Genomic DNA, 25,688 nt, shown 5'->3' with positions numbered 1-25,688 from the left:
GACAGTGTCTCAGTAAGTCCAGGCTGACCTTGAACTTGCCCTGTAGCCCAAGCAGGGCTTGAACTGTCAACCCTCCTATCTCAGTCTATAAGTAGTTGGGATTATAGACCTGCACCACCAGGCTCTATTATAAGAAAAAATATTAAATTGGAACTAACGTCATTTACATAAACATAGTAAAGACTGTAATCCTAAACACAGCTATATTCCATGTCTACTTACTGATAAAATGTATTATTGAGACAAATGCCCTATGGAGTAATCATCTCTTGTCAACTGGACAGGTGTCCAATGTGTCCTCTGGCCCCAATTTCTGCCAATTTTCACAAACTAAAAGGTCTGTGCAGATGAAACACTATTTATCTTAAATTCACATCCATTTTCTGCCTGTAGCTCCACAGGCAAATGGATGGCTGTTTTAAAAGCCCACATGTGCCTAACACATATACCTGATGAATCTGATAATGACTATAAAAGAAAGCCTGGATAGACCCAGAAATTCTTTATAGATGTGTTCATTAAGCACCTTCTGGGTACATTCTGTGCATATTGAATTAGACTTTACAGAAAAATACACAAATCATTGTCCTACCTTTCAGAAGTTGTCAACTGTTCATGAAAAGCAAAATACACAGTGCAAAGTGTAGTAATGTTCCTGTATAAAAAGCTGGCAGACAATTTCCAACGATTCACATATGCTTTGAAACCCCATCTCTGCACGTCAGGCTGAAAACTGGGACCAGGGCAGACAAGAGGGTTCAACAGGTGAAGGTGCATGACACCAATGCTTGGCCTGAGTCTGATCTCTGAAACCACAGAAAGATGGAAGGAGAGAGAACTGACTTCACAATTGTTCTTTGACTTACACATGTCCACCATGGCATGTGCGCATGAGTGCCTCCACACCACACACACACAGTCTTAGGGTTACTATGGCTGGGATGAAACACCATGACCAAAACTTCTTGCAGGAGGAATCAAAAGCAGGACAGGAACTCATGAGGGCAGGAAACTGAAGGCAGGAGCTGATGCAGAGGCCATGGAGGAGTGCTGCTTACTGGCTTGCTCCTCGTGGCTTGCTCAGCCTGCTTTCTTATAGAACCCAGGACCACCAGCCCAAGGATGGCACCACCCACAATTGGTGGCTCTCCTCCATCAATTGTTAATTAAGAAAATGCCCTACAGCTGGATCTTATGGAGGAATTTTCTCAACTGAGGCTCCCTCCTTTCAGATAACTCTAGCTTGTATCAAATTGACATAACATTAGCCAACACGTAGACAGATAATAAAACAAAACAAAACAAAACAAAACAAAACAAAACTTTGACACAAGCTGAGATTAGTGTGTAGTAAATTGAGATGCAAAATAGGAAAACACAGGGCACAAGGCTGGTGTTTACTGAGGGCTGCTGTGGGCCTGGCACACTGCTACAGTGATCGCCACCTTCCAGTTAGATAAGCTAATACTCCATGAGTTTGTAAAGTACTGTGATCACCTGGGTGGCAAGGGTTTGAACCACAGTCTGGCAGCTTGAGGACCTGTATTTGTGCTTTGCATAAGTTGTGTGGGAGTTCAGGCATGTTTGGGGAATGTTAGAGTCTGAAGAGGAGAGCTAGGTCAAAGACTTTCCAGAACGAGTCTCGCTGCCCTGCCATCTCCACCTCCTGGTGCCAGGGTTTGGGCACCTCATGCCCCTTGAAAAGCCGGGATGGAGATTTAATTGGGTTGTTTGGAGAAGCAAACTAGTACAGCTAAATTGCTAACCCTGGTTCCAGTGTTATGCCTTGGATATAAAAATTCTTTGATTAAGACAACAGCCAGCAAGGTTCTGACTGTGTGGGAAGCTGGTGCCATTTTCCTGAAAACAGGATTTTCTTTCTGCAGAAACGACTGGGAGCCCCCAGATAAGAAAGTGGATACAAGAAAATACCGAGCAGAACCCAAAAGCATTTACGAGTATCAGCCGGGCAAGTCTTCCGTTCTGACCAGTGAGAAGATGGTAATGTGGCTCTGAGCGTCCTTTTGTTTTCTCTGCCCATGTCATCTAGTTTGGATGCATCTTGCAGTTGGAGCATATTCTTCCCCCACTTGAGATAGGGTTGTTTGTTTAGAACAGTGAAAACATGGAAGTTTTTTCACCCTCTAAACTTTCGCAGGTCTTCATGAAATGAGTCCCGAGTCTGCCTTTAAACAACTGTTTCTTTAATTTTTATTTTGTTTTGTTTTCGTGGCTCTGTTGTTCCATTTGTGCATGGTTTATGGTTTTAACTCGTTTTAATTTTCTACTAACAAAGATTGATCTTACTTCTGGTTTTTTAAGAAAAAAATGTTACTTTGTCAGGCTTATTGATTAAAATTTTTTCTTTTTTGTAGGTAACTTTGCTTTGAAATGGATAGACTTTACAGAAATGACCAGTTTAGCATTAAAATCATTCAAAGATAAATAACCAGTAGAATGTTGTAACTTGGAGTAAAGCCCTAGGATGTTAGTTTTGTGTTTTAGGTCTTCTGTCTTTGATTGACACTTATAAAATCAGTCTGGCTCATTGTCCCTTATGCAAATTCACATCTCTAGAAAGTTGAGTGGGAAAACTGTGTGGAAATTCCAGGCCAATGTGGAAAAGTAGCCACTTCTGTGAAACAGGAAGGCTTTACAAGTTGATTAGTTCCATATCTGCCAATCATGCTTCCTTTCATTCACCCTTCATTAGAAAAAGCTGGTTCAGATTTGGGTAAATGGTTAAAGAGATTCCCCAAAGCTGCATCAGCAACGCAGCCCTCTGGCTGGACAGCAGGATGGAGAGGCTACACAGGACATTGTTTTCATTAAGAGCTGTTAGCCATATTGATTTGACTTTTACTGAAATGAAAATGTGACGTCTTTATAAGTGTTGGACTAATTTTAATTAGGGAAAAGGTCACAGCAGCTCACAGAAATGCTTTTAGAGTTGTCGTTCCTTAGTGTTTGCTGGGCACCACAGGTATTTTAAGCAGAAAGTGAGAGACAAGCTGAATGACTTCCTTCTGGTTTCCGGCTTCTTTGGGGCTTCTCTGTCTGCAGGAAGTACTACATACATAATAAATGCACATGGCAACTTCAACCCAACGGTTCCTGGAAAGAAAGCCACACTCTTTAGTAATAAGCCTGTTGGCTTCCATTGTGCATTAATACAGTCGAGTGACTTCGGGGATTCTCGAGGCCTTTGGGTGCTTTCATTTGGGCAGTGGCCATTCATAGATTGTCCTAGCTTTTACTGAAGGCACGCATGCCCTTTTTCTTTTCTTTCTTTCTTTCTTTTTTTTTTTTTTTTTCCTTTGGTTTTTCGAGACAGGGTTTCTCTGTGTAGCTTTGCGCCTTTCCTGGAACTCACTTGATAGTTCAGGCTGGCCTCGAACTCACAGAGATCGGCCTGGCTCTGCCTCCTGAGTGCTGGGATTGCAGGCGTGCACCACCACCGCCTGGCGGCAAAATTTCTTAATTTTGTCTTTGTTTCTACTTTTTTCCCTTGGTCTTAGTAATTTTTCCTCTATTCAGAGCTAGGAAAACATTCATATACTTTTGTTTTCCTCTTTGGTACCACAGTTCTTGGGATCATTGGCATTATTTTACAAATGCTGGGAAGTTCCTCACAGCACCCCGTGGAGGACCCTCTAGGGAGTGATGGAGACTGTCCACAAGGACAGCAAAACACCATCTGGTGTTTTGGTACAGGCACTCCTCTGTAATGTTCCAGGCCTGAGGCCCATCCATAGCAGCATGTGGGCACCTGCCCAACAGTTTGATTCAGTGCCCTTTACCCCAGTTAGCTCTGTCCTTCCAAAGAGAAGTTGTTGATTTTAGAGAGGAATTTCAGTTGAATCTTAATTTTTTGACAGTGGTTGAATTGGTCCATTATGTTTGATCTTTTTTTAATCCTGCTATTTTTATCACGTGAACAGAAAAGCTGCTATGTGGCTTTCTATGTGAGCCTTGCCTTTTGGTATTAAGTATCTGGCTGGCTAGGATTTGAGTAGTACCCTCATTCATATGCTTTTTGAAAAGAACTAAAGAATCATTTCATTAACTATTAAGTGTGTAAATTGGAGGAGATGCAGAGTCTAAGTTAGATTTTATTTTAGTTTGCTTTGTCTCTTCATGAAGAGAGAAAAAATAACTGCTTTTTCTTCCATTTGAGTTGCTCATAGCTGCTTAATTCTGCCAGACACAGCCAACTGTTCCCGTCAGGAAGAATGTTAATGGGTGGTGGGAGCATGTTCACACTACTTCAGACCCATGAAACACTATTGCCTTCCAAATCCATGGGGGACTCTCAGTCTTGATGACCTGTTCACCTATTTGGCATATTCACCAAGGTCTAAATACTTCTTGCCTCCCTATCAAAGTATAAATCAACCTTTTCTCCGTGGCCTTGGACTTAAAGATGTATTGGTTGGTCCCTGCTTTGTCAAGAATGTCTAGACTTTACTCCTTTATACTTTTTTTCTGAAGTCTCCTATAGGACACGAACTTCATTTAGCCAATATATAGAAAGAAACAATTTTTTTTGTGCCAAGCTTTGGGTTAGATGTTGGAGTTCTTATCCGTAGATGTGTGGCAACAAGGACAGACATTGAGATAGTAATGACAGGCACAGAGTGAACGTGGAAGTGTGAACAAGGGGATTTGCCCAGCCCAGGCTCTTCCTCATTCCCAGTCACTTGAGTTCTTCCCCTGACATTTCAAGCTAGCTCCTAGCCCTGTGTTAGATTCTGTCATCTACACTCTCATTAAGAGGCTGAGTGGGAATATAGTGTAGTTTGCAGAGTGCTGGATGGACCAGCCATTGAAGATCTGAGCTCTGGGTTCCAGTCCTGACTCGGCTGTATGCCTTCAGCCAAGACAATCAACCTTCTTGAATTTCAAGGTTTCCATTTGTGAATAGCAATATTATCTAGCCCTCCAAACCTGGTGGTGTGCCAGGTGATAGTACCAAGATGGGTAATATGTGTCTACGAGCCACAAAAACTGTAAAGCGTGATGTAAGTGAATACGCCATGTTCAGATGATTTACTTAATTGAAATTTGAAGCTGGTCTTTGGTTCCTATTCAAGCAATAACATTGTCTTTGAGGAGATGACATTTTCCTGGCAAGCTACTTGCCCTTTCCATGGATTTTATCAAGCTGGAAAAAGAGCAGCCCACAGCAGGGGAGACCAGAGCCTGACACTGTGAAAGTGCCAGGCTCTGGGAACAGGGCTCCTCTGCTTCCAGAAGGGTGTTCACTGTTGGTCTGTTCCTTGATTGGATGTACTGTTCATTTACACCTGGCAAGCTGATGCAGGCATGAGTGCCGTTGGCACTACCTTTTAACCTTTATGTCTGGGCAGCTTGAAGAACTCAGGCTTTGGACCTAAGTTATTTAACATAACCTGTTCTTTACTCACCATTAACCCTGGCAGTCAACTGTTCTCAAACAGCGTTCATGAATAAAATGAGCTAAGGGCTGTAAATATCATAACTCTTAGGCAGCTTCCCAAAAGAGTTGGTATGTTAGTACATTTTATTTAAAAAAGCAAAAGCAAAAACAAAAAACTAACCTATTCCCAGGGAACAGTTTATAAATAGTCTTTGTAAAAATAACAAATATGAAGTAGGTTTCATGAAAATCCATCATTCTAGATTGTAGAATGTCCCAGTATTTAAGCCATCATTCTCTAATGGTTTTGTCTTTGTAGGTGTTGTGCTTCATTTCACCAAATAAAAGGCAGGAGCTGGGCTGGGGAGGTGGCTCAGATGGTAAAATGCTAGAGGACCCGAGTTCAGTTCCCAGGAAAAGAGTCAAAGGACCAGGCTTGGTGGCTCGTGCTTACAGCCCCAGCACTGGAGGGGCAGAGCCAGGCAGATCCCTTAGGACTTGCTGGCCAGCCAGTCTGGTCTAATTGGCAAGTCCTAAGCCAATGAGAGCTCCTGGTTCAGAAAACAAGGTAACTGACCCCTGAGGAACAGCACCTAATGTTATCCTCTAATATCTACATACATGTGCATAGATATGTAAACACACCTGTACACACATGTGGATGGACGGGCGGGGACACACACACACACACACACACACACACACACACACACACACAGTGCTATTAATGTCTGGATGGGCAGGCCTTCTCCTTCAAGATGGAAACTTTAGAGGAAGCTGATTTAGATGCCAGAGGATGGAGTTCAGCATATATCAAATGTATTCAAATCACATTCCAGTCAAGGAATGTCTCTGACAGGTGCCCATATCTTCCACCTGTAACAGCAAGAATGAACGAATGGTAGAGATGTTTCCAGAACTCTTGGAGGAAGGGCTTGGTGAAAGGCACTAAGAAGTTTTCAGACTTCTCTGCAAGCAGCCAAGGGCTCTACAGTAGTGTCGGTGCATCCAGGAGGACTATTCTGGAGCACAGCGGCACTGCAGACCTGTTTGTGGGGCTGGCAGAAGTCCTCCTGTGCCATCCACATTATGACCAGGAGGCAGCTAAGTTTCCTGTGTGGAATCTTCACCCTTGGAAGAAACCCGTGTACATTTTTGTATTTCAGATTATTATAGAAAAACCACATCTCAACCTTTTATAATTTTCAGAGTTACTAAGAACCTAAGAACTTAAGCAAATCTTGAACATCCAAACATTTCTGCCTCATATGAGCGTAACTCCTTCTGTTAGAAAACTTGATTTGATTTCTAATCATCCGTTTTTTAGTGTTTTCCAAAAGTAGTTGATATTCCCTAGATAAAGCATCAGAACGTCAATACATATTTGATGAATTATTAAAGCACAGAATCAAATTATCAATCTATGTGACACTTGCTAGGGTAATGTAAAGCGAGGAATCTAACTTTGGAACGCACGTAACCCAGAACTTTTCTCCCTCCTGTTCTGTTCTCTGTCTTGTCCAGCCTTCCTGTCACTTAATTTTTTTTCTCAATCCTTTAACATTTATTAGAAACCAGAGGATATTCTGTCCGTACTCATTCCCCACGGATGCTTGTTTAAAATGTTTCTCTCGTGTGTCTTCTATTTTGACTGACATCATTTTTCACTTTGCCGTGTATGCCACATGGTATCTCACCTGCTCCTGCGCCATTAGAGATGCAGTATTAACCAATTGGCTTTTCTAAAGTTTCATCATTTGCATGTGTTTCTGAAAACCTTAAAGCAGCTTTGCAAATAAGTACCAAAACTGTCCGAGCCCATAAAATCTGTTTGTTTGACTCTGACATGTTTGATGTTTGGTGTGCTCACCGGTTTATATGCTCTCAGCTAATGTTGCGTTACAAGAAGGGGTTTCCTCTGCTCTAATGCTGAAATGGTTGAGGAACACTGTTCTGTCCATATTTAGCTTTGTGGTGAAGAGTCGCAGTGTAGTGCCGAGTCCTCCATCTCCAGTCCATCTGCCTCTGCTGCAGGACTGAAAAGGAAGCCCTCACTGCTCCCTTCCTCAGTGTCCCTGTTTTGATGACCACATCCTCTCCCTCGGTTTCAGTACCCTGTCCTTGCTGGTGTCAGTGACGCTGGACGATCACTGCTGTTGAAGCGGGTGCTGTGTAACCCAGAACCACTGCATCTCTACTGGCCTGTTCCTATGTAATCTTTTGCATAATGTTATCCTTCTCTTTCTTCCATTCCCCTGTCACCAACCCTTATAGAGTCGGGATATAAGCCCAGAAGAGATAGATTTAAAGAATGAACCTTGGTATAAATTCTTTTCGGAATTGGAGTTTGGGAAACCGGTAAGTGTGATAGCTTCAGTGGTTATACACCTTGTGAAATAATGCTGTCGGTGCATTGTTGCGGCTACAGAATCAGGTGTGTGTGAGGGATTCAGTAGTGGGAGTAGCTGTGATAGCTGTCAGCGCTTGGGTTGTCTCATCTTCCTACGACCTGTAGGCTTTCCCACAAGAAGGGACAGGGAACTCTGGGACACACCTTCCTCGAACATCCAGAGAGCATGACCAAGGCATCACTTGTCCTAGGATTTCCCTCTGTGACGCCCAGCAAATATCACATACCTGGTGGGTGGCATTTTTTTCTGCCATCCAGTCACTATTTTAACCAGTTGTTGAGGTATTCTGAAAACAATGTGTCACTAGAAGGTCAGCGTTGCGCTGCTTCAAATCATGTTTTGAAAGCGAGCATGTGAGGCAAGGGTCTGAGCAGGCCAAAAAAAAAAAAAAAAAGTGCTTCTCTGTGCAGACACAGTCCAATCCAGCCCGGTTAAAGGCAGCTTTTAGGGAGTGATTTCTCTGAGTTGTGCTAGCATTTTCCAGGATTTGGAATGGAGGGTAGAATTCTAGAAACTTTAGTGTTTGGCAGCTTCCCCGTGGTATTTCTGAGTTGGCAGTGCAAATTGACTTTGGCCCTTAAGGAGGGAGTTCCTTAGTCCTGAGCCCAGATGAGTTTCAAGCATGAGGATAATCTGAACTTGTCCTTATACTCAAGGGAATGGACTTTTAACCTGTAGTTATTTTGAATTCCCAATTATAACTGCAAAAAGAATTTACAGGTGGAAGAATTAAGCACAGAAAAATGAAACATTAGACACGTGCATGAGACTCTAAGCATTGCTTTTGGTCTTGGATGATCATTTTGTGTGCAGATAGGAACTGATTTTATAGTTCAGTAAAATGTTAAGTTCCATGCTGTGTGTTTTCCATTAAGAAGACAAAGGGAAGTCAGGTTGTGCTTTGGAGTTGCTGATTTGGCTTGAAGGTGCTGAGCTTGAAAGTTCAGGTGTCTTCTGAGCTAGGAGTGCCCAGTTTTCTGGGCCTTCATGCCACTCCCCTCACCACACACATCTCTTATTGATCAAGAGCGCCCCCTAGGGACAGTGGAGAGGAACCATCTAGCCCAACTGCACTTAACTTTCCTGTCCCCTCCTCCGAGCTGTGGTGCACAGTGCACAGCTCCTTTCTTCTCCTTTCTCTCTCCCCTTTTCTGCTCTTCACCATTTGGACACTAAATTTAATGCACGCAGTCTTTTCCACTTGCAAAAACTGAACAGGATCCTAATCCTTTTCCGTAAAACCTGCTCGGTTTTTGAACGTATTGTTAGGTACAGTCCCATCCAAAGCACTATGATTGATGTACACAGCAGCGGTGCCATACCGTACTCACAGAAAGCCTGAGATAGTTGTTTTAAATTGCTTTCTCCAGAATCCATGCCAATGATTTTTGAAATCCCTTTCAGGATCAACAGGTTGTTAGCCATCCCCTCATCTACCCAATAACTGAACTAGTTTAATCTGAAATATTACCTTTTTGCAAAAGTTAGGGAACTTTCTTTACTAAATTATTACTAGTAATATGTCTTCATGAATCTACCATTGCAAACGATTGTGTTGATATTAGGCAATAGTTCAACCCCAGCCTTTAGTAAACAGGTCCCGAGAATAACTTGATAAATGGACAGTTCTACCCAAAACTGTGGAACTTACCTCACATAAACATGGAGAATACAGGCCATTTGTCAAATAATACCTTCTCTTTTTAGCAGGGGGAAGTGTTCCTTTTTGTGTAGCCTTAACTTTTGAAGACTTGCCAAAAGTACATGGGCCATAATCCCCAGGAAGCTCATTGAGAGAACATTTACATATGTGTTAGACATCCCCAGGCAGGTTTGTTATCCAGTTGAACCACCAGAGTTGAGGAAGGAGTAGGAGAGTGAGACATTTTCCTTCTCTCCCTATTGGATTATAATGAAGCACAGAGTGCCCTGCTGTAATAGAGCCAGGAAAGCTGCTTTGGAAGAGTTGTTAGCCGTTCATGAAAAGAAGCCAGCTACCAACTCCCACGGGTCATCATCTCTGCTTTGTTTTGTTCTCACACCAACTTCGGACCATTGCTCCTGAGTAAAACCCACTGGAACTCTGGCACGGACAGTTGCTCAGCGGCTTTTTCTTCCCCAACCTCCTCTCTGAAAGCCATTCAAAAAGAAAACTGGAACAAGATCCTGATTGTTGACCTCCATAAGTTGCCGCAAAATAACAAATAATTCAAGTCTCCAGGGGCCATTGGAGGGTGGGGTGATTTATTCAAAGCATATTTAATTTGGAGACACTTGCTTATAGGACTTTGTGACAAAGAAAGACAGAAAGGTACAGAGCTAACACATGTAAAAAGTCTACTTCCCAGATAAGCATCGAGTGTAGTAAGTACTAAGAATGAATGGTAGCTGCTTTATCACTGACTATCACAGAACTCACATCCATGGAGGGCCTGCGGCTGTTGGCAAACACAGCCAGACTTAGTTTACTTTTCTTCTGGAGGGGTATTACAGGGAACATGGGGACCGGCCTTTTATTCTCTTTACCCTTCTAGTTTCTACAGAAATGGATTTGATTTCTATCCACAAACTCAAGACAGTGTTTCTCAGTGTCAAGCCCTTCAAAATGCTTCTGTAGAGTTAATTGAAGTGAAACTTGTGTGGCATCTTAGGAGCACTTAATGATCTCCAGTTCCTGACCTCCCCAGAGATCACAACATGGGAGGGCATACACTTGAGAGTCTACATAGACACAGTCAGAAAATCCCCTCTGTGAGAGAAGCTCAGAGTTAGAAGTCTCTGGAAGTTTGCATGGTTTTCGTTCCACACACACTCTTGTTAAGCCTACAGCATTCTCCTGGCACATTTCCACCTCTCTGATTCTCCACGAAGGGGCCAAGAGCAAGCAGAGTGACCTCTGATCTGCTGAGGAGGGTGGATGTACCTCTAGCGATAGCGTAATTACCAAACTCCACTTACTTACCCGTTAAGCTGTGGATATGAAATGGTCATGTGCACCGTTTGAACTCCCACGCTGGATGCTGTTTGTAAACCAGAGTCGCCTTTAGTTTAGGTCACCCTCCATTGGCCAGATCTGTACATGTATACACCTATTGACAGTAAATGATTTTATACAGTAGGTGAGACTATTTCAAAAGTGTAAAATCTCCAGTGTCAGTCTTTGTTGGAAAAGAACATTAAGGAATTAGAGTTTCTAATTGTTCAAGTTTGTATTGATGCCTTTTTTTTTTTTACCTTTTGATTTGAAATTTCCGATATTGAGGATCTGGGGTTGATGTACTCTGGAGACTTAGTTAAGTAGTCAGTGCGTTCAGTCCCCCCCGGCAGACAGCTCTGTGTCTTCGGGCAGGACCCCAACCCTTTGCTTTGAGTTCACCTTTCTGTGTTGGTCCGGTCCCTAGCGCGCCCCTCTTTGTTTGAGCCCCTGTGTTTGTCTTTATGTCTTTATGCTCATTTCTCCATTTCCTCCTCTGCTTCCCGTCAGCCTCCCAAAAAGATATGGGACTATACTCCTGGAGACTGCTCTATCCTTCCTAGAGAGGATAGAAAGGTAATCCCGTGCCTCCTCCGCGGACTGTGCTAGACCTCTAGCTTTGGGTGCCGTGAGTGTGTTGTGGGTTTGTGTTCTTTTCTTAATCTTTTTTTTTTTTTTTTTGTTAAACTTAGTAACTTGTTTGGCCTGGTGATGAAATGATTTAACAAAGTCTGTGAGACATATACTAATGTTTAGAGGTTTGCTTTGTTTTGTTTTGTTTTTAAAAAGAACAAAAACCAAAAACAACACTTGTCACAGTCACTTTACTCTGACAGAGGAAGCAGGTCCTTCCTCACAGGTAGGTTGTTGTACCATTTGTAGTTCTTATTTGAAGTAGGGCACATGTCTGAGGCCCTGAGACTCAGGATTTCATTGAACCTGCCTAATGTTGCTCTCTCTGTTTTCATGTCTGTAGACTAATTTCTAGTGAGTTCTTGTGACTGAGTTGGGCCTTCGTGACCCTATTACAGTATGACTCTAAGAAAAAGAAAATCCTTCATTTCAAACTTAACCTTCCATTCCTTCTCCTCTTCTCTAAACTAAAACATTCTTTCTCATCTTTTCTTTCTTGAACCAGACTAATCTAGAAAAAGATCTCAGCTTCTGCCAAGCAGAGTTAGAGGCAGATTTAGAGAAAGTGGAGACGGTTAATAAGTCACCCAGTGCAAACTCGCCACAGGTATTTCTCAGTTTTTCTCTCCATGTCGGTTCCTTTTCAAGCCCTGCTTTCTTTTTGTCTCTGTTCTTTGGCTTTTTATGTTATGGGGATGACAGAGGGTGATGCTGCTAGCTTTAAGATGCATGGCTTTCTGGATCCTGTTTACACATACACACACACACACACACACACACACACACACACATACACACATGAGTCAATTTTTTGTTTGGATTCCTTTGGAGCTTGGCATCTACCATAAAAGGTTTTTTCAAATACATACATACATACATACATATATACATACATACATACATACATACAAATATACATATAGCTGATAATTTGGACTCTCCCCTACCCACCATGCCCCATTACTTCTTCTGTGGTGACATTTTAATGTTCTTTCCTTTGCCTTCTTTGAATTTCCAGCATGCTATTTTGGGGGCCAGTCTTTCTTTTTTGTAGCCCTGGGAGATGCCAACCTCAGAGGTCGTTTTGAGAGACACAGCAGCAGTAACTGGGCTCAAGGCAATAGAAATAGAAATGGTGTTTGTCATTGTAGAGGTCAGCAAGTTCTCAACAGAAAACAAGCTCCAGATAGCAAACATCCTGGGAACACACATTTGAAACTGGGCCTGTGTTAAAATATATGTGTTAAAAGGTAGGAAGGAGAGAGCCAGCCCAAGGTAAGCAGGCTTCTAGGGAGAAGCTGAATGTTTGCTGAAGTGTGCTTTGGGTTCCCCGACACAACTGAAGAGATTCTGAGGAGAAAATAACGGCTTTAGAAAAAAATAAAAAAAATAATGTGGACACTGCTGGAGCAGCCAAGAAGGGTGACAACCTATGGGAGGAGATGCTCAGCTGATAATGGATCTGTGTGAAATGTAAGTGTTATTGAGACAGGGTCCCACTAGTGCCAGGAAGTTGGGCACCAAAGTCAGGTGCATGGCTAGAGACTCAAAACCAGGAAGGGACAGAGAACCCACTGTTTTACCATAGCCTCCTTGGGGGGCTGGGATGAGAGAGTGGGAAGCTAGTGAGCTGTGGCAGTCATGGCTGCTTCTTGGGGTCTGTGGAGGTACCAGTGGATGAAACAGACAGCAGTGGTTAGGTCCTTTTCCTCCATCAGAACTGAAAGGAGGCAGAGGTAAGTCGTCACACACCCAGTTGAGGCAGACGGGTAATTGGTGTGGAGAAAGAAAGGTAGGGTAGGATTCTTGGTTTCTAGCAGGGTGGATACTGGGACCTGGTATAATTACTATGGGATTGAAGATTCAAGGAAGAAACTATCCCAGTCTTTCTGGAATGAGTTCTGGCTGCAGGTGTGGCCTAATAACAATGGCTGACGTGGCGAATGAGAGGTCCATAGTAATAGGCTGGTCAAAATGAATCAAGAGATGCTTTCAAAGTAGTCAAACGTAACAAGGGAACATCTGTAACTCATGCAGAGATGGAGGCACAGCTGGTGCTGACAGCTACCTCTGTCGGGGCCTAAGTCCTGCCAGGACACCATGGTGCAAGGAAGTGTCTGATGCATCCACAAACCATTTTCCATTGGTTATTTGACTGGTGCTGTTAGTCTTGAACATACATGTAACATGCTTGCAGGGGCTCTATACACACAAAAGAGATTGCCTTCAGGACATGACAATTGAGGCCACTTACTGGGAATATCCATTTCGAGGCACTATGGAAACACAGAATGTATATGTTCAAAGGGATAAGACAGACCAGCTAAACTAGAAATCTCAGGTGGGAATGGGGAGCATGGGCAGGTTTGGGAAAGACTGTATACTCAGGAATGTGACTGAGGAGATGTTGGCTTTCCTTCAGATCACTGATGTAGCTAAAGAGGTGTTTGAGTGAGAGCGTGCCATTCATTCCCTCAGGGAAGTTGAATTGAAGGCAGAAAACGGGAGTGTCAGAGGGTGAGGAGGCCACTGCAGTAGTCCAAGCAGACAGTGGTGGGTGTCCACACTGTGGAGGCACTGACGGGGAGTTACAGTGGGCTAGTTTACGTAGTTGGCATGAGGAATGGTGAGCTGGGGAAAGGGAAAGAGATGGATAAGTTTAGGGTCGGGGTGAGGCAGCTGGAAGAGTCTGGATGTCAGTATGTTGAAGAGGCCAGAAAGAGAATCAATGAAGAGGTAAAGTCGTGGAGTTGGTTTCAGGTACTTGGCTTCTGTGGTGCCGGCCAGAGATCAGGTAGGGCTATCCAGAAGGCAGTAGGAACTTTAAGACTAGATCTTAGGAAGCAGGCAAGGGCTTAAAAAGCCTATTGGAGCTGCCTGCAGGGAGGTGATTGTGGGGGTCTTGGGAGTCAATGAAGACCTCCACCTGTCGGCAGGTAGAAGATTGAGAGAGGGAGGGACCAGCAGCTTTCCACTCGGATGTTGGGTGGCATTGACGAGACAGGGCAAGGCACAGGAGGGACATTCAGAGAGATGGAGGGACACAGGATGGAGCAAGAGAAGAACAGCAGAACAACACAGCTGCTCCAGAGGGATCAAAAGAAATGGATTGTGGGGTAGCAAGATGGCTCAGTGAGTGAAGTTGCCTGCTGTCTGAGTATGACAACCTGGGTCCCATCCCTGGAACTGGATGAAGTAGGTAGAAGGAGAGAACTGACCAGGTTGTTCTCTGGCCTCCATGTGTGCACCATGGCACACATACCCTCCCCGACACAGTAATAAACAAATAAATAACCTTAAAAAGATAAAGGTCCATGGAATGGGTTGTAGAAATGTATACAGACTTTGGTTTCTGGATGTTAGAGTTTGTGAAAAGGAATCTGAGAGTCCTGCAGGGGTGCGGCATTGTTGAGGACATGTGGGAAAGAGACATGTGGATGGAGGGAAGGAGAAGACAGGAAGGGGTGGGGATGACCCGGAAGGACTTAACAGGGTCATGTCAGAGTTTTTCCTGATGGAGATACAGGCAAGGTCTTGAAAAGTAGAATCCCAGAATGGGGCAAGTGCCAAGAGTTAGGCACCTCATGGAAGGAGGTGAGCTGGAGACACCAGGATAGCCAGGTGGGCTAGGGGATGATGGAAGGTGGGGGTGGGGGACCCTCAGAGCCTCTTTGAGAAGTAATGGCTGTGGGGGCAGCAGTGCCTCTAAGGGAAAAGGACCCAGACTGACAGATTGGAGCTGAGGGCTAAGTGAGGAGCCACCGAAGAAGCCACCTCTCCCTGTCGTCTCCTCTTCCCTAATCCATAGTCTCTCCCTCTACTTTCTTTATCCTTCATTTCCCTAAGTGTCTCTTCTCCAGGTAGTTTGTTTTCCTTAAAATGGTTATTAGTAGAGCTGATAGCCACTATTAAGTAGGAATATCTGTAAAAGTTGACTTTACATTGATTTATGTAACACAAATATGTTGAACCCTTTGCTTTCTTCCTCTTCTTCTCCACTACAACCAAAGAACCTCTGAATTACAGAAGGACATTGCTTTCACTTTCTAGTAGCTCTTGGCTGACGTCTTCCTTTTGTTAGTGGCTTGTAGTTTTACAAAGCATCCCCCAGTCTGTACTGACAGTGTTGTTACTGGATTTTGTGGAATTGTGTCTTCATTTTCACACTTCTCAAGCTACAGGCAGAAATGAATTGTGTAAACATGGCGTGGTCATCTTAAAATGCATTTTTAAGATGCAGTCTCTACCTAGAGTGTTGTGTGACACTCCCGGATGTGGCATTTGGGGTGCATGAAAGGATCTGCAGTGGCTTGGCAGCGTTTCTGAGGATTGGGGAGGCACAGGTGAAGGGGCTTCTGCTCCCTGGGGCTCCTGCTGAGGATACATGTGAGCTCAAGTCCACCTCCAGGCCCAGCTCTGTTTGTGGCTTCATCTCTTGGGAGGTGAAAGATGAAAGCCTGGCACTCCCAACATCTTTGTGTGCAAGCCTTTGTCCCTCAGGGGCACTGTCTGTATGACCAAACTGAAGTGGCCTGTCTCCTTTCCCTTGCTTTGCAACCCGGGAGTCAACGAAAGTCACGGCTCCTTTTTCTTTTCTCACTGATCCTTTTTCTTTTTGACTTTTACAGAGCTCAGCAGTCAGCCCGACTCCAGATGTTACATCAGAGCCTCCTGGATAGTAAGTAGCCACTCCGAGTTTCCATGGCTCAGTGTATCAAGGGCTACACAAGGGTGAGAAAGGCTCGTGGTTTGGACACAGTGTGCTCATCTGTAGCTGTCTTGTGGTGTCTGGTGGTAGGCAGCAAGGCTTCAGTGCTTTGGGCTTTGACTTCCAATAGTTTGATGGTATTGTAGTTTTCAAATTAGTTTTCTTCTGTCTTCTCTTTTTCCAAATCAGTGTTACAATGATTCATGTTGCCTTCCCTTAGCTTTTCTCCAGGTTGATGTATTTATCTTTGGAATGTGAAGCTATTTGTCTACATTTATTTTAATTTTATTTAGTGTGTGTGTGTGTGTGTGTGTGTGTGTGTGTGTGCACACGTGCGTGTGTGTGTATGTGCACATGCGCGTGTGTGTATGTGTGCACGTGCGCGCGTGTCTGTGGAGGTTAGAGGACAAGCTTTGAGAGTCAGCTCTCTTTTCACTGTGAATTCTGGGAATCAAATGAGTCGTCAGGCTTACACAGTAGGTGCTTCTATCTGCTTAGCCGTCTTATTGGCCTATTTATCAAAATTGCCCTCAGTGGATCCTTGAGGGAAGAGAGTGTAGCTAGGATGTACTGGACCTGGAATAAACATAGAACGACAGATAGTGGGATTAGGTCCTTAGGCCAGTCCTGCCAAGTGTGATGAAAATCTAGGCCCTATGGACATGGATGTTTCTTCCCCCTCTGACAGTTCTTAAAATTTTGGTTGTACAATACATGTACTCCCATTTACTTCCTCATGGAGTAACTGATACTGTCTAGGGGTACAGGAATGGGTTTATTTTTCTCTGACAATTAATTGAAAGACAGGAAGGAAATGGAAATCTGGGGTGTCCCCGCAGAGCTACTGTATGATACCTGGGAGATTAGGGTCCCCTCACGGTTTTTCGTTTCATAATAAAATAATTTGAGAATGGATATACACAGAAGCTAAGGACAGCTTATTAGAACATGGAAGGAGAATTCCAGGGCGTCAGTCTCTAGCTGCTAGAAGGAAGGAGCAGGATGAGAAGGAACGAAAGCCAGGCAGCTTGAGATAGACCCTTACAGGTCAGCCACCAGGCAGCAGGCAGCCACATGGTCAGCACAGGAGCTTCGAAAAAAGTAAGGAAGCCAAGATGTGAGTTAGGGAGTTTAAAAGCATACTTAAGTTCTGGCCCGCAGCTAAAAGAAAAAGACAGAAAAGAAGAAAAAAAAATAGCTACACCTTTTTATGTCAGGCTTCAGGAAGGCTTGGGGTTCTAGCCGAACCTCATGGTGGCTGATCCACAAGGACTGCACTTGGAGGTGGGAATTCTGGAAAGGAAAAGTACATTATCAGAAGGTGAGCCTGCCTTAGTAGAGATAACCCCATACCCAAGCCACCGACCTGCCTCATTGCGTTCATCTTTACAGGAGGAAGCAAGGGCATGTCTCCACCTAGAGGTAGACCCCACTCTTTACATAACTCTCAGAGTCCTAACTAATCCTCTCCCAGCATGCCTTTCCAAGGGTTTTTCCATGCAGGTGTTATCCCAGCTGAACATTTCAGGGCTACCCTTGTCTTGTCCCAAGAGATCTGTAGTAGATAGCAAACTCTTAAACTCATTAAACAAGCAGTAACTGAGCTTTCTTATGCCTGGCCTCAGGTTAGTGCTTCTTCTGGCCTCAGCCTCTGCTGCCAACTAGCTCACTGTTTGTGTATACTTTCCTAATTGCTAATTATAAACTCCCTACGGGCAAGGCCTTCCATCTCCAGGGTGCCAGGTAGACCTGATAGCGTGAAATGAGGCAGGTTTTGATTGCACTGAGCGTTTAAACCAGTGCTGTCTGCCCCGCTTGCTTCAGTGCTGGCTGGAGTTACCCACTGCTGCCTGGCCTTCCCTCTGTCTCTCATCTCCCTTAGCTACACCAGGCAGAGAAGCCTGTGCCACTGAGTGCCCAGCTCAGTAAATTCTTTAGTTCTGCTAGCGCTTATGCTACTTCTCACAATAGGAATCTTGGTATGGTCCCTTGACTATCTGGGAGATCTCCTCACCCCTACAAAATGAGACAAAATGGCAGGGGAATGAAGGGTTAAAAGTGGAAATCACCACCATGGTCAGGGTTAAGAACACATACTTACTTCATTGATTGAGGATTTCCTGTGTACCAGGTCCTCTCTTCACGTGTATCCTCTGAGCATCCCAGGAGCAGGTGTAATCCTCAGTCTCTAGTGTATTGGTGAGGAAATGGGCACACTAGGACAGTGCTCTACCCACAGTTTCAGCTGCTGTGTGAGTGCTCTACCCAGAGCAGGAGCAGCGATGCTCAGGACCAGGTGTTAGTAGTAGGGCCTCATCTAAACTGTTCTGGTTCAAACTTGGTAATTAATGTAGCTGAAGGCTTACTACAGCTTGCCTACTTTGAGCTATTAAATACAGTGTAAGCAACTCTTTGCTATACTGGCCTAGCAGGATTGAGGATGATGAATGTAAAATGCTTAACAGAGCCCTTTTCCCCAGGCACTCTGAGCCTTTATGATGATATTTGATGTGATATTTTCCCAGCCAGTCTCTCTCCCTCCCTCTCTCCTTCCCTCCCTTTCCCTCTCTTCTTTCCCCCCTCTCTCTTTTTCTTTGGATGGGGTCTCACTGTGTAGCCCTGGCTGTCCTGCAACTCTGTGTAGACCAGGTTGGCCTCAAACTCACAGAGATCTGCCTGCCTCTGTCTGCTTCCTGAATGTACCACCACACCAGGCTTCCAGTCTTATTTATATTGCTGAACTAAGTCTCCAGAGACCTCAGTTTTATTTGGTGGTGGGCAGCTCATTCAAAACACTTGGTAGGATAAACTGGATCAAATGCATAAGATCTGGAGCTGGTGGGGAACCAGCCCAAGCGTGGTACCTGACGTAAAGGGAGTTATGCAGGAAATGGGTCCATAAGTCACAGTTAACTGGACTCCAGCTTGCCAAGCGCAGAGGTAGGCTGTTTGCACACTGAACCTGGAGCTTCTTGATGGATGTATGGGTGACGTGTTAAAGAAAACATTGCCAAGGAATGAGGAGAAGCTCACAGCTTTGTGGCACCCACAGAATTAGTTTTAAAGCCACTTTCTTAGGCAGACTGAAATTTAGAACTTTGTTCATGAGCATTGATTATCTCACGATTTTAACAGAGCTGGGTATAGATTGAAAGTTCAAGGCCAGCCTGGGTGATAGGAAACAAAAGACAAACAAACAAGCAAAAAATGATGACGATGATGATGGTGGTGGTGGTGGTGGTGGTGGTGGTGGTGGTGGTGGTGGTGGTGGAGGTGGTGGTGGTGGAGATGGCAGGGCAGGGGATCAGGGGAGGGTGGGAACAATGTCAATCATATTCTGTTCCCAGTCAGCCATTGTCACAGTGTATGCCTGTTTTTATATTTATTCTCCAAGTGTTTTCAGATCTTTAGTTTGTAATTTTCGTCTAACCATTGCTTATCCTTTCAACATATTAAAACTGTTTTCACTTAACCAAAGGAGCTTTACTCTGTGTAGCCAGCAGGTGGCACTCAAGGAAAAGCTGCTCTTTCTGAACCAGCAGAGAGCAGTTTCCGTAATCTGAGAACAAAACACAACCTGAAGAACTATGTAAACATTGGAGATCCCTCAGCCCTAAAAATATACCACAAGCTATGTGTGTATAGGTATTTGAGTTTAGAATCACTTACTCCATCAGCATTTGTTAAATGACCTTACTAGGCACCAGGTTTAGGAAGAAGATTAATGCAGTCAACAATCTGCAAGGGCTCCCTGTGTAATGTGAAACAGGGTTGTTAGCAGTAACTTGAATCCAGTGAGGCTAATGCAATGCTGGGATCCAGAACGGAGTGGGCACCTCTTACTGTGTGGAGGGCAAGAGATCAAGGAAGGCTTTATAGAGATGGAGGGGGGGATGAGTAACAGGAACATTGTATTACAAAATTTTTAAAGAAATAAATTTGTTATCTATCACAAAGTGCTATAAGATGGAACCGTAGAGGACTGTATAGATTCCCTCTCACAAAACTATGTTAATGATAATTGCCTGTTTTTCTTCCTGAAGTTGTTCAATGATTTTGAACAGGAAAGGCTTAAGGTTTATTTTCTTTTAAATTGTGTATATGTGTGTATGTCTGTGTGAGGGCATGTGCCTCAGAGTTCAGTGTCCTTGGAGATGAGAAGAGGGTGTTGGATCCCCTGGAGCTGGAGTTATAGGCAGTTGTGAGCAGGCTGAAGTACTGGGAATGGAACTCAAGTCTTCTGCAAGGGCAGGGTGTGCTCTCACCTGCCAAGCCATCTCCTAAGCTAGAAAATTTTGTCAGTCATGTCCATTGTTGAATCTCTTCTACCTATGAGAATGATTGACACATAGAAGGTGCTTGATAAGCACTTGTTTAGAAGATTAACACACATTGCATTGCCATATATCTTTCCTAGATATAATACCAGCAGTGATTGCAGGGAGCTGGGGCTGGAGGCTGGGAGGGGTTACCTGTAGCAGGATCATAGGTAAGTGATAGTGAAATGACAGCTTGGTGGTAGGAAGAGCTAGGGGACTATTGTAGTCTAGTGAGAAAGCAGGACTCAACGGTTGATAGGGCGTGGGGAGAAAGGAGAGGGAGGAGCTGATTCCTTAGGGTTTCTACTTGAGTAAGGGCAACTGGCTGAACTAGCCAGGTTTGGTTTGGGATGTGTTGGGTTGGAGATGTCTGAAGAACATCCACGTGATGTGGCTGGCAGTCAGCTTAGAATCTAAAAGGAAGGTGCACAGGTTCACTGCTAGATTTTTTTCTAGACAGTCTCATCACAAGTGTTAGTTTTGCAAATGAAGGAAACTGAAGCCAAGAAAACCAGCTTATTCACAAGCTTTTAAACAACGTATGCTGGTGCATTCCTTGTTGGAATCTGGCTTTTCAAAACCCTGTCCACTGTCCCCAGACCTCTCTGTTAGCACATACGGAACCTGCTGACTCAGCGTGATCACTCTGCTCTCTCACTTTATTCTTCCAGTGAATGTGTTTTTGTTGAAACTTCTTTAAATCCCATAGCCAGCTCTGCATCTCAGCCAGAGGCTCAGTTCTCTGCCCTGTCTCCTGGCTCGCTCAGTCTGAACCCAGATCTGACTCAGCACCGGCTTCTCGGGGCTGAGCTTCCGAACTTGACTGGTTTTGTGTAATGTCAGTAGCTGCTAATTCTGGCTGTAGCTTCCACTCAACCAATGAGCCAGCACGACCTCTCTCAGCTCTGGTCTTTTTGGATATAGCAAAGTCCCAGGAACTCTGTGACCCTAAGCAAAAGCCTCAGTTTCCTCTTTTGAGCAATGGAACAAATGACCCAACATTGGGGGAGCCGTTGGCAATGATGTCTTTTAAAATATGTGCTGTGGCTCCTGGATTGTGCATTTAAATAAGGTGCCTCGGTTGTACCTTGGACATCTGGGAAAAACATTCTTTTGTTAGCTTTGGTATCAGAAAGAAAACATGTGGCTGTAACAACAGCATTCCCAGAGGTTTCCTGAGTTCTGGCTTGTCGTTCTGTGGTTCTGTGGGAAGCAGGAAGAAATGGGTGGGGCACAGAGCAGGCAGGCTGCGTGGGGGAGTACTGAGAGCTGCCCAGGTAGAGGCCCTACGTCAGGCCAGGCAGCTGTGAGAAAATAAAGGTGGGTTGGCGGTCTGACTGAGGGTGAGGTGATTCAGATCATCCCGGTGGCAGGAAGTTGTCCAAGTTGCTCTCCAACGCCAAGGGCTAGGCAGGGCCCTCACACCAGAGTCCTCAGTCCCCATAGCTGGGAGTTGGCAAAATCAAAGGTCAGCTGTGTGGGGGTAGTTTTGCAGTGGGGTTTGTACAAAAGGGAGAAAATGAGGTGTTTTCTTCATTTTTAATTAGGAAACCCAAACAAGTTTGAAAGCCAATATGGATGAACTTCCACTCTTTTGGAGGTGGCATCTATAGAACCACGCTTTGGGACCCCCTTTTTAACAGCAGCCCACGGTTCTTTCATCAGAATCTTGGTTTGGGAGGGTGAAGTGTCTTTTAGCAAACCCTATAGGCCAAAAGCTACATGGGCAAAGTCAGGGTCTCCAGGCTGACTCCTGAGTGTAGGAAAGCCAAACTCTTTCCTCTGGGGGTATGGGTGGTACCTGCAGGCAGGTTTGTGAGGTACCTGTGATGATAGCCACCCTGGGTTGTCCTGGTTACTTGCAGTGAAACTCCTTCCACCATAGTTATGGTTCCTGGTCACTGATGTCAGAGGTCAGTATCTTGAAATCACCTTTTAAATAAATAAATAAATAAATAAATAAATAAAAGGAAGGAAAAATTTCTAAATTCATGGCTTTACATGCTAAGACATCATTACCCAGCCCAAGTATGCCAAGTCTTGCATTTAGAAAGCATAGCCTTTTATTCATTCAGAACCTTCCCTGGGTGTCCTCATGGGTGGTATAGTCCAGGGGGCTCTTGGAAATCAAGGCAAAGCCTTGGGGGGAAGGTCAACCTGGCCTGATTCTCTCTGAGTTTTCTCCTACTGAGAGATGAACCCAGAAGACTGTTTGGCGCTTGCTTCATTTGCGTGTTCTTCAGCCTTGAGACTTAGATTTCTTGTGTTTGGGGTTCCAGTGATTTTTTTTTTTCTGTTTGTTTTCATCATCCAGGCAGTAGAGAATAAGAAGGACCTGTAGCCTCAGGCGGGTCCCCTGAAATAGTTGTTGTAAAGCTCTTAACTTGTGAGCCTGAGGTAGGGCTAGTTAGTGGCAGTAGCTATGAGAGCTGTTACTAATGCTGGAGGCACTTAGGGACTGAAAGATGCGGGCAGGCACCACTGCATCTCAGGGACTCCCTTCATCCCTGATTCCTCGGTTCTGGTACCACTTGTTCCAGGGATGGAGTCTTGGCAGTTGATGCTTGGTAATAAATGATAATGAAACTCAAATATCCTTGACTCCTGCAATGTGTGAACCACTGCCTCATGGGCCAGAGGGAGGTATTCTAAGACACCGTCAGAGAATACAATCTACATGGCATCCAGTGGTGTGACTGGGGTTCTGGCTCTGCAGTCTGTTGATTGATCCTGCCTCCTTTGACAGGGTGTCCAATCTACAGTGCTTCATTTCCTTATCTAAAAACTGAGGGAAGAGGCGTGTGTGTGTGTGTGTGTGTGTGTGTGTGTGTGTGTGTGTGCGCGCGCACACCTTTTATGTTATACTTTTTTTGACATTATCTATAATTATGAGGACTCAGAGGCTGAGGCTTTGCACAAAATGAAGGGCTCAGTTTGTGGAATATGAAAAGTTCCATCAGTGGGTAGACACGAAGACATGGAGAGATAGATGTGTGATAAGAAAGTACTTTTCAATGTTCCCTGGAGAATCTAGGTGGAATTGATATTGGTGGCCACTCTTACCATTCTTTAAACTTTTCTATAATTTAATAATACAATAAAATATTGAGGTGAATGAATTCCATTAGTCTTTAAAGTTGACAAATCCTATAATGATAATAGTAAACTGATCACATTAGGATCAAAAGTATATAGCAGAAGCCTAAATACTTTTACAAAAAGACATTCTCCTCTTCCTGGGGAATGAGGAGGTATTTGGAGTCGAGGGAGTCGGAGAAGGAATATGTGTCATGTTAATGCTTCAGCAGGTTAGGCCACATGAAAAGCAGGTGTGCAAAGGAAAGAGGTTAGTGGATAAATGCTTTCGTTTTTTTTTCCTGTGCCACACCTCATTCCAAAAAGAACTTGTAATAACTTTAAAAATACCTAGATTTCAAAGAAGATAAAATACATGAAGGCCTAGAAAAATGGCTCAGTAGTTGGGAGCTCTTACTGCTCTTGCTGAGGATCCAAGTTGGTTTCTAGCAGCTCACAACTGTCTGTAACTCTGGCTCCAGGGAATCTGATGCCCTCTTCTGGAGTCTCTGGGCACTGCACCCATGTGGTACATATAGGCACATAAAAATAGACCTTTAAAAGCATAAATGAGTCAGAAGCTAGAGAGATGACTCAGCAGTTAAGAGCATGTGTAGGTCTTGCAGAGGACCCAGGTTCAGTTCTTAGCACCCATATGGAGGATCACAACCATTCATAACTCCAGTTCCTAGGTGTCTAGTGCTTTCTTCTAACCTTTGTGGGTACCAGGCACATATGTGGTGCACATACAGACATGTGGGCAAAATATCCATATGTAGAACATAAGTTTTTTAAAAAAGTTGATACTTTAAAAATAATGAAGCCAATAAATGGGCAACAGTGTGTGAATGATACATGCTGTCAGGTTCTGGCAAAGGTTTGAAAGAAGTGAATGCAAGGTGTGGCTGTGATGTTGGGCATGGTGGTGTATGCCACTATGAGGAGGAGGCTAAGACAGGAAGATCACCTGAGCCAAAAGCTCAAAACAAAATTCTAGCTGTGGTAAGGGCACATAGAGTTCCAGGTTCTGACTTTGCTCAGTTGCCGATTTCCCCGAGGCCACAGGTAGCTAGGGCTCTCTTCCTTTGCTGGTGATTTTGATGTTTCTGTCAGCTAAAGGTCTCATGCAAAGTAACCTAGAGAAACATAATCTAGGTCATGGACTTCAGTTTGCTGGCCACACCTCAGACCTCTGTGTCCTCTGCTCATGTCCCTGGATGTGCCTGCCATCTCCTGTGTAGCCACTCAGCTCCTTGTTACCCTCCCATCCTTTTTTAATTTTTAAGATGGGATCTCACTGTGTAGCTCAGGCTGGCCTCAAACTTAAAGTCCTCTTGCCCCAGCTTCCCAGGGACTAGGATCACAGGTCCTTATTTATTCTTTAGAGCACAAATGTCATTACAACTTGGGAGCTTTGTTGCTTAGGTGGTGTTCCTGTGCACCCAGAGCATGGTAGCCTGCCCGTCTGCAGACCTGTGTTTAAATGAACAAGCCCTGAGAAAGCCCAGGGCTTGAGCAGGAAACCAGAACGCAGTTCTCTTCTCTGTTGTTGACAAGCAGGCTTTTTAGAAGAATGTTGAACAAGCTAACTTTGTATTTTTTTTCTCTCCCTCTCCTTTTCTCTTAAAATTACCTTGTTCGTAGTATATACTCTTCTAACTTCCATGCAGTGAAGAGAGAACCAGATGGGACCCCCGGGGTTCTTGCTAGCTTGGAGAATGAGAGGCAGATTTATAAAAGTGTCTTGGAAGGTGGTGACATCCCTCTTCAGGGCCTGAGTGGGCTCAAGCGACCCTCCAGCTCAGCTTCCACTAAAGGTAACCGTCAGGCTGAAGACTGCAGCCATCTGTCTCCTTATGCCTGTCCCTGAGTGTTGGCAGCGGCTGGACCTCCAGCAACAGGGACAGCTCTGCCTGTCCAGGTCCGGGTGTAGGCCTCGGAGCCTTCTTGTCCCCTCACCTATTTTCTTGCCGGCCATTTTTCTTTCTGGTATTAATGGTCCCCACCCCTAACCCCAGCCTTGTTCTCTCTGAAACATTTCTTTCTTGTTGTTCTAATACCCGTTTCCTAGAGTTAGCTGAGCTTCAGCCTTTCCTAACTGGCAGGGTGGCCATTTCTTTTGTTGCATCTTTGTACCAGCTTTGCTGCACAAATTATTTTGCTTCTGGAC

General features: G+C 44.4%; 1 protein-coding gene across 37 annotated transcripts in view; it reads left to right on the top strand.

The window, feature by feature from the left end:
- Nucleotides 1-25,688, top strand: part of Sorbs1 (sorbin and SH3 domain containing 1) — a 230,753-nt gene that overhangs the window by 168,726 nt on the left and 36,339 nt on the right. For 15 of the 37 annotated variants that reach the window (XM_036168681.1, XM_036168686.1, XM_036168676.1 and 12 more), the window contains 6 exons: nt 1,887-2,001; nt 7,673-7,756; nt 11,294-11,359; nt 11,922-12,023; nt 16,045-16,094; nt 25,163-25,335. In XM_036168681.1, the coding sequence (XP_036024574.1) occupies nt 1,887-2,001; nt 7,673-7,756; nt 11,294-11,359; nt 11,922-12,023; nt 16,045-16,094; nt 25,163-25,335 (590 nt within the window). The remainder of the gene's footprint in view (nt 1-1,886; nt 2,002-7,672; nt 7,757-11,293; nt 11,360-11,921; nt 12,024-16,044; nt 16,095-25,162; nt 25,336-25,688) is intronic. The other 22 variants (XM_036168756.1, XM_036168873.1, XM_036168890.1 and 19 more) reach the window with 5 other exon arrangements.

The sequence above is a fragment of the Onychomys torridus genome, chromosome 1 (genome assembly GCF_903995425.1).
Source record: "Onychomys torridus chromosome 1, mOncTor1.1, whole genome shotgun sequence".
Lineage (NCBI taxonomy): Eukaryota > Metazoa > Chordata > Mammalia > Rodentia > Cricetidae > Onychomys > Onychomys torridus.
Note: the sequence above shows the minus strand (reverse complement) of the source record. Positions and strands in the feature narration are given on the sequence as shown.